The sequence below is a fragment of the Chiloscyllium plagiosum genome, unplaced genomic scaffold (genome assembly GCF_037043375.1).
Source record: "Chiloscyllium plagiosum isolate Xiang-an unplaced genomic scaffold, Cpla_swu_hap1 HiC_scaffold_36, whole genome shotgun sequence".
In the NCBI taxonomy this organism is placed as follows: Eukaryota; Metazoa; Chordata; class Chondrichthyes; order Orectolobiformes; family Hemiscylliidae; genus Chiloscyllium; species Chiloscyllium plagiosum.
The window spans coordinates 8,275,121-8,283,909 of NW_028270174.1; the positions used below are offsets into that span (position 1 = coordinate 8,275,121).

Sequence of the window (8,789 nt, forward strand, 5' to 3'; positions counted from 1 at the left end):
CCCATTTTCAATCCCTTTATAAGTGGGTGGCACAGTGGTTAGCACTGCTGCCTCACAGCGCCAGAGACCCGGGTTCAATTCCCGCCTCAGGCGACTGACTATGTGGAGTTTGTACGTTCTCCCAGTGTCTGCGTGGGTTTCCTCCGGGTGCTCCGGTTTCCTCCCACAGTCCAAAGATGTGCAGGTCAGGTGAATTGGCCATGTTAAATTGCCTGTAGTGTTAGGTAAGGGGTAAATGTAGGGGAATGGGTGGGTTGCGCTTCGGCGGGGCGGTGTGGACTTGTTGGGCCGAAGGGCCTGTTTCCACACTGTAGGCAATCTAATCTAATCTAATCTAATTTCTCCTTCTCTACTCCACCTAGACTCCTTATAGTTTTGAATTTCTGCTCAGCCTCTTCTTCTCCAATAATTCCAATTTATAGAATTTAACTATATAATTGAAATTCCTCATCCCTGGAACCATTCTCAGGAATCTTTTCTGCAACCTGGTTAATGCTATCACATTCTTCCTGGAATACAGTTTTCAGGACTCGACACAATTCTCCAGGTGAGGTTGAACAAGTGTTCTGAACAAGTTTAACATCAATTCCTTGCCTTACTGCTCTATGTTTCTAATGAAGAACAGGATGCCCTAGACATTATTCCATTATTATATGCCTTCAGCCTGCCCTGCTGCCTGTATGTGCATGTGCAAGACTTCTGTCTTCTGGCCAAGCTCTCTATCTCAGGCTTGCTGCAATGCTCCAGCGAAGATTAGCACAAGCTGGAAGAACAGCACCTCATTTTCCACTTGGGGACCCTGCAGCCCTCCACCCTCAATATCGAGTTCAATTATTTTCGGGCTTCAGCTCTCCCAGATCCTTACCCCAACCCCCACACACCAGGCCTTATTATCACATAGCTTGCCATTAAACACAACCCATTGTTAGCCACTAACAGTCTCCATTAACAGCCACTCAGCCTCATCATTACCCACTCATTCGTCTATCCAACTGTTCTTCCCTCTCTCTCTGGGCTCCACCCATCATCCACCTTATCCCCTCCCCTCCACCCTATCTTCTGCATATAAACTGATATTTTCCATCCAGTCTGAGGGTCACTCAACCTGACACATTAACTCTGATCTCTCTCCACAGATGTGGAGTAATCTAATCTAATCTAAACAGATGTTGCCAGACCTGCTCAGCTTTTCCAGCAACTTGTGTTTCTGATTTACAGCATTCGTAGTTCTTTCGTTTTTTTTTAAAAACACTTCTGTCTTTCTGCTCCAATGTAACATTTAGAATTTATCTTTGATATTATATTGTCTTTCCATTACGTTTCTGCAACACAAATCAATTCACACATTTCCACATTAAATCTCATTTGCCACGAGTTTGTCCATTCCACCAGCCTGTCTATATCCTTTCAAAATTCGACACTATCCTCTTCACAGTTCACAATGCTACCAAATGTTATATTGTCTGCAAATTTTGTCCTCCACACTACAGTCTCAGTGATTAATGCACATCTGGAACAACAGGGTACAAGGAGAAAGGGAGGACTGCAGACGCTGGAGACCAGAGTTGACAGTGTGGTACTGGAAAAGCGCAGCAGCATCCGAAGACTAGGAGAGTTGATGTTTCGGGCATAAGCCTTTGATCAGGAATGAGGAATCTTTGGTAAGTAGAAGAATCAGGCAGTGCGGGGTTCATGAATGATAAGGTTGGAGGGTGTGGATGGGAGATCCCCAGAGGTGATGAAGTTGGGGATGGTCTGGGAGATGATGGTTTGGTGAAGCCTTGATCGAGGGGGGCAGTAGGAGGTGGTGTCTGCGAGTTGGCACCTGGCTTCAGCGGTGTAGAGGTCGGTTGGCCAAACTACCAGTGCACACGCACCCGGCCTGTCCCTGTCTACGGGTTTGATGGTGAGGTTGGGGTTGGAGGGGAGGGTGTGGAGGGCTGCACTTTGTGAGGGCAGGAGGAGGGAATGGGTGAGAGGCGTGGACAGGTTGAGGTGGTTGATGTCATGGTGGCAGCTAGAAATGAAATGAAGAGATAGAGGGTGGGTAACAGGCCAGCATGGGGCGTACAGGTGGATGGGGTGTGTTGGAGGGGAGAGAATGGGTCCTCGGTGTGTGGGCAGGATTTTGATTGAAAAAGTGGGCCCAGAGGTGGTGGAAGAAATGTCCAAGGTCACAACGCGTGGTTGAACTCATTCATCCAGGAGCATAGAGGGATGAAGGTGAGACCTTTGCTGAGGACTAAACATTCATTTTCAGTGAGGGTGAGGTCTGGGGGAACAGTAATGACATTGCAGGGCTGGGAGCTAGGATCTGAGGTGGGGCTGGAGCTTGGTTTGGGGACAGAGACAGTCACTTGAGTAGGCATGATTATAGGATCAGGAATGACGTCACCAAACGGAAGTGACACGCACAATATGGGCAGAAGTGGGCCCTACATTCCTGATGAAGAGCTTATGCTCAAAAGGTCGATTCTCCTGCTCTTTGGATGCTGCCTGACCTGCTGTGCTTTTCCAGCACCACACTCTCAACAATAGGGTGTAACACCAGTTCCCAGGACCTCCAGTATAAACTGTCCTTCTGTTCAACAAAGAACAGTGAATTGTTGTTTCCTGTTGCTCAGCAAACTTTGTATCCAGATTGCTACTGTCCTTTTTATTCCATTTCCTCGCTCGTTACACTTTATCCAATTTTTTGTTTTGGAAGTTCACGAACACTCACATCAACATTAACTTGATCAAAAATCTCAACCAAGTTAATTAGATGCAATTTGCCTTAGCAAATCGGAGTTGGCTTTGTATAATTAACCTAGTGACCATTAATTTTACTACATTTATGCTCATTAAAGGCTTTTAGGTCAGCCTTTTCTCATACTCTCAATTCCCCTCTGAACCTTCTACATTTAACCTGGTCCTCAGTTACAAATTAGATTCGATTCCCTACAGTGTGGAAACAGGCCATTCGGCCCAACAAGTCCACACTGACCCGCTGAAGAGTAACCCACCCAGACCCATTTTCCTCTGACTAATGTACCTAACACTATGGGCAATGTAGCACGGCCAATTCACCTGACCTGCACATCTTTGGACTGTGGGAGGAAACCGGAGCACCCGGAGGAAACGCATGCAGACAAGAGGAGAATGTGCAAACACCAAACAGACAGTCGCCCAAGGCTGGAATCAAACCTGGGACCCTCGAGCTGTGAGGCAGCAGTGCTAACCACTGAGCCACCGTGCCACCCGATATCATCTAACTAACATCAGCTAAAGCATACTTCTTTCCCTTTACTGCAATCACTATGTCTTCTGTCATCCAGGGAGCTCGGGATTTGATGACCACGTATTTTCCCTTCAAGGGAATTTACCTCAACAGTATGTGAACACTCTTTGATTTTAATGATAGCCCATTGTTTAATTAGTCTTTCTTGCCAACTTTTGATTCTACTTTATCTGGGTCAGAGCCATTCTTCACTCAGTGAAGTTGGCTAGCCCCCAGTCCAATACTTTTATTTTGAATTGTTCCTTATCCTTTTCTAAAAAGGTGAAATAAATCTGACGGTACACTGATTACTTCCCTGAGTGATGTTGGAACTATTTGGCCCATCTCAAATGGGGAATGGGTCTGGGTGGGTTGTGCTTCAGCGGGCCAGTGTGGACTTGTTGGGCCGAAGGGCCTATTTCAACACTAAGTAATCTAATCTAATCTACTCTACATCAAGCAATTTAACTGAAACTTTATGTTCCTTAGCTCTAACCAAATAGATTCTGTCCTTGACCCCCTCTGGGTCATCGTCCCTCCCTCCCTCTCTCTCTGCTAAGTACTGCAATGCACTCCTTAATTAATTATCGACTGGGATGGTACTGGCGTAAACAGCAGAGAGGTGGAAGAGTTCCTAAATTGTGTTTAGGAGGATTTTCAACTGCAATACATTTCCAGTCACGCCTCCTTTTCTCCCTTTGTTATCTTTCATGAACACAATATCCAGTCACAGGACCGTAGGAACACCAGAACAGGACCACACCTTTCAGGCTTTCGGGCCTACTTTGTAAGATTGTCCATTCACTCTCTCTTTCCCATAATACCCCTATGTCCCCAATTTCTATTTCAGACATACAAATGATTGAAATCCCCCTTTGGGGTAGGGAATTCCAAAGATTCACAATTCTCCAAGTAAAAAAAGACATTGTCACCATCTCAGTCTCAAGTGGCTGCTCTGTATTTGAAATGTTGTCCACAATCCTGCACTTCCTTAAGCTCACCTAGCTAAGGGAAAAGAAACTCATACATACTCCACTAACTTTTCAAGTTTACAGCTGTACCAGGCACACCGCACTGAATTAATTTGCTTTTAAAAATAAACTCTCACTTTAAAATGAGCTCTTGACCCCAAGGGGTTTCCTGGAATGGGATTTGGTTTTGATGTGTGCAGATTTGAAAGGTGTTAAAGAGTTGGGTATTAATTCAAGGCAATAATTTTGCTGGAAAGTTGAGTTTAGGGAATCCAGCCCTTGTACAAATTCTGAATCTTCATCTCTTAGTGAACACATGCATCTGCGGTCAGTGCAACACATCAAAAAGCAAGTCAGTCCCGACAGAACATGTAACATGACTGAGTAGTGACAACATCCTGTCACATCCTATGCATTTCCAATTTGCCTTATGCATAGAGACAAATCACAAAAGAGAGAAGAGGGAAGGAGGAAGGGGCAGAGCGCGCAAGAGAGTGAGAGAGCTAGACAGCGCAAATAGAGAACAGGGAAGGAGGAAGGGGCAGAGCGCGCAAGAGAGTGAGAGAGCTAGACAGCGCAAAGAGAGAAGAGGGAAGGAGGAAGGGGCAGAGCGCGCAAGAGAGTGAGAGAGCTAGACAGCGCAAAGAGAGAAGAGGGAAGGAGGAAGGGGCAGAGCGCGCAAGAGAGTGAGAGAGCTAGACAGCGCAAAGAGAGAAGAGGGAAGGAGGAAGGGGCAGAGCGCGCAAGAGAGTGAGAGAGCTAGACAGCGCGAAGAGAGAAGAGAGGAGGAGGAGAAAGCCAGAAGCAACACTTTGTATAGGATCATTCCTTGCATGGCAACCACACATGCTAGTTACTGACAAGTCATGAGTCACCAGATAGCAATAACACAGACACTAACTTGGCCAGGATCTGTGTCTGGAAAGAAAAGAGATTATGTTTCATCAATAAATACACAGATTTTTTTTGGATTCCATGTTTTGCCAATCCAAGCTTCAAAAGCAAAAAAACCTAGAAATGTTTGTTGGGTGGGTGCAGGAACCGAATACAACCTTTGAGACCAGTCCGGTTAAAAGGCTCATTTTGGAGTCAGGTAAAATGGCTTTTCCTTTGGCGGGGGTGACTTGAGGTTTGGATTGGCATGATCCTGCTCACTCAACAAGCAGCAGACACAGCTTTGGGCTAGGGTAGTCTTGTTACACTGACAAGAGTATACTGAAATTAAAATTGGTCAATCCCTTCCCAAAAATCAAATCACAAGAGACTTTAAAAACAAAACTGCATGAAACGTAACTTCACAACAAGCCGCACAACCCAAGGTGATATTTAACCAATTCTGAAAACAGCAGCACTGATAGGATGAAACTTCCTTTTTAAATGACACATTGCACCATTCTAAGTTTAAATTAAAAGTTAACCTCAGTTAAATTTGAATTTAGTAAACTGTTTATTCCTACGAAGCCATTGATTTATCTGTGCGTTTAGTTTAGATTCTGAAAGCATGCCAAAAACTTATAGCTACATTAGCAGGTGTAACATATTCAGCTAAAATTACCCGGATCAGACTATATTTGGGGATCAAGGCGGTTATTCCTCCACTAATGTTACACCAGCATCAAGTTCTCCCTTCGCTAAGCAGATTTTTATTGCACAGTACAAACATCTGAGAACAAGATGTGAAAGTGCGGAGAAGTTAAATTCTTCAGAAATGTTGTCTTTCCTAGAAATCTCCAGTTATGTTTAAAAACAACAACAGAACCTTACTCTTCACTGGAAGAGTTGAAGGTTTTTTTGTGTGCGTTTAAAGTTGAACTAACAGTCAACAGGAAAATAACTTTTCTCCTCTACTCTGGCCAAAGGATTCTGCAAGTGTTTCCAAGTTTGCTTGAGGGGTCAGTGTATGGGAGGTCTGGCAGAAGCAAGTATGTGCAAGCAAACCAGAATGAAGGGAATGCTATGCAACTTCCAAATGCTTAAGTTCACAACCCACTTTTGCCTGCCTCTGCAGGAAGTCAAGCAAACCCAAGTTACAAAATCATCAAGTTGAACAGCAAAGGAGGAGGCCATTTGGCTCATCATGCCAGTGATAGCTCCCGAACAGTCCCAATTCACTATACTTTCTCCATAGTCCTGCAATCTTTTCTCTTGACCACCTATACATCCAATTCACAAATTGGTTTCAGTTCAAAAGAGGAACTCACATGTAACGAGAAGCTTACATGCACTGGGATTAATGAAATCCAGGGAAATTCTGGGACATATTCAGAAGGGATAATGTGCGAAATACAGAATGTTTTAACACCTGGCTGACTGAGGCAAATCAATATTTGCAACATACTGTTTCATTAGGTTGAAAACATTTTCTTAAAACTATATCACCTTTGCTTCTGTGACAGTTTTATGAATCAAACACAGAAATGTTGAGGCACCTCAACTAGTCTCTTGTTGCTGCGGTAATGAGTTCCCATGTCCTGGAATGCAAATGGAATTTTCATCAGGCCACCCGAGAGTGAGGTGTGTCTGCTGCTTGCTTCCCAGACTGTTCCATATGGTTTGCAGGAAGCCACCTACCCATTCTGCTGCTTGGCATCGCTCTGCCCCTCTCTCAGTCCTCTCTTCTGTCCCTCTGCCACCTCATGGGCGTTGTCAGAGGAGTAGAGGTTTATGGGCGTGTTGTACACCTTGGGCTGCCATGGGACATTAACGGACGAGGTTACTGTCGGTTTAGCAGTGGTGACTGGTGGCGTGCGCCCATTGGCACCAGGTTTAAAACTGGCATGCGTTTGTGGTGGAGATGCAACAGGCACTGATGGTGGGGGAGCAGAATTATTGAGAGTGCTTGCCGGTGATGGAGGCAGAGGCTGAGTGAGGGGTGATGAAGCTGGGGAAAAGGCTGCAGGCTGGGGTGATGCAGACGTCGGCGTGACCTTTGGAGACGATGAGGCTCCAAAAGGACGAGCCGTCATATTGTAGGCCGAGCTGGGTGCAGATGGGACCTTTGGCATCAGAGGAGCAACAGATGCAACAGGCACAGGGTGTGTTACTTCCTGGAGCTCATCCTGAGCAGAACGTGGGCGGAAGAAAAAAAAACACAAGTTACACGCACACACAAAAAATACATGCAAACAAGGAAACTCATGCTTCATATTTTGTCCTTTGGAAGTGTTCTCCGAAACCCCATGATGGGTAAAGCAAATTTTGAAAGATTTGAGGACGGGAACTGGAGCAGTCAGGGTCTTGGTCTACTCTCTGGAGTTTGGAAGGATCTAATTGAGGCATTCAAAGATGCTAAAGGGGATTGACAAAGCAGATGGGGAGCAATTGAGGATGAGAGGTCATAGTTTTAGGATAAGGTGTGGCTGATTTCAAACTGGAGAAATTATGTCTCTCAAAGCTTCATGAATCTGTGGAATTCACGATCCCAGGACATCAAGCAACTTGAAGGAGGAGACAGGCAGGAGATTTTTAATCAGTAATGGATTGAAGGATTACGGAGAGCGGGCAGAATCGTTTCAAGTGGCAGAACAGGCTTGAGGGCCTATTTCTGCTGATAGTTTTAACATCCTTAAGGTAAAACACTAACAATAACCACAGCTCCCTGAAAGCAATGGAAAACCTGAGAAATTTGTCCCCACTGTGAACATTTTTAATAATCTTAAGTATAATGGATAAGTGGACACTTTTTAAATGAATCAATTAAGAGGAAGGTGACACAATGGCTCAGTGGTTAGCACTGCTGCCTCACAGCGCCAGCGACCCAAGTTCGATTCCCGCCTTGGGCGACTGTTTGTGTGGAGTTTGCACATTCTCTCAGTGTCTACCACAGTCCTCCCACAGTCTAAAGATGTGCAGGTTAGGTGAATTGGCCATGCTAAACTGCCCGTAGTGTTAGGTGCATTAATCAGGGGTAAAAACAGGGTGTGGATGGGTTATTCTTAGGAGAGTCAGTGTGCACTTGCTGGGCCGAAGGGCCTGTTTCCATTCTGTAGGGAATCTAATCTCCAAACCGATGTTGACTGCAAATTTCAAAAATGGGTTTGGATGGATTGCTGTTTGGGGAGGGTATTCATGAACATGGAGCCAAGATGGGTTGGTGTTTTTAAGATACAGATTAGCTGTGATCTAACTGAATGAGGGAATAGCTCAGGGAGTCAAAAGGGATCATTGGTGAATCAATTTAAAAGAGGTAAGAAATAATAATTCAAGAGTAGTGAATGGAATATTCCTGCAGCAGGTAAATATATCACAAGAGATACCCCCTTTATCTGAAAACAAAATTAATATGTTCTTAAAAATATAAATTGCATTCCTGTAAACAGACCACCACACTGCACTCACAGGAACAGATATTGATCAAAGCAAGAGTTGTGGAGTGGGCAAGAAAAAGAGGGTGCTAATTTTTGAAATAATTTAGTGGAGATTTTAAGTGTAATTAATTTTGCTGCAGGGTCAATTCTTAATTATGACGCCTTGTTATGGTTCAGCCAGATCAAATCACAAAGTCTGAATTGGAACCATTGGTACACTGATCACAAAAACACTCCAATCAAGACCAGCAT

General features: G+C 44.6%; 1 protein-coding gene across 20 annotated transcripts in view; it reads right to left on the reverse strand.

Moving 5' to 3' along the window:
* pdlim5a (PDZ and LIM domain 5a) overlaps positions 1 to 8,789 on the reverse strand; it is a 278,081-nt gene that overhangs the window by 107,133 nt on the left and 162,159 nt on the right. For 12 of the 20 annotated variants that reach the window (XM_087979923.1, XM_087979925.1, XM_087979924.1 and 9 more), the window contains exon 5: positions 6,802 to 7,289. In XM_087979923.1, the coding sequence (XP_087836049.1) occupies positions 6,802 to 7,289 (488 nt within the window). Of the gene's footprint in view, positions 1 to 5,131; positions 5,149 to 6,801; positions 7,290 to 8,789 lie in introns of all 20 variants that reach the window. The other 8 variants (XM_087979941.1, XM_087979939.1, XM_087979938.1 and 5 more) reach the window with 2 other exon arrangements.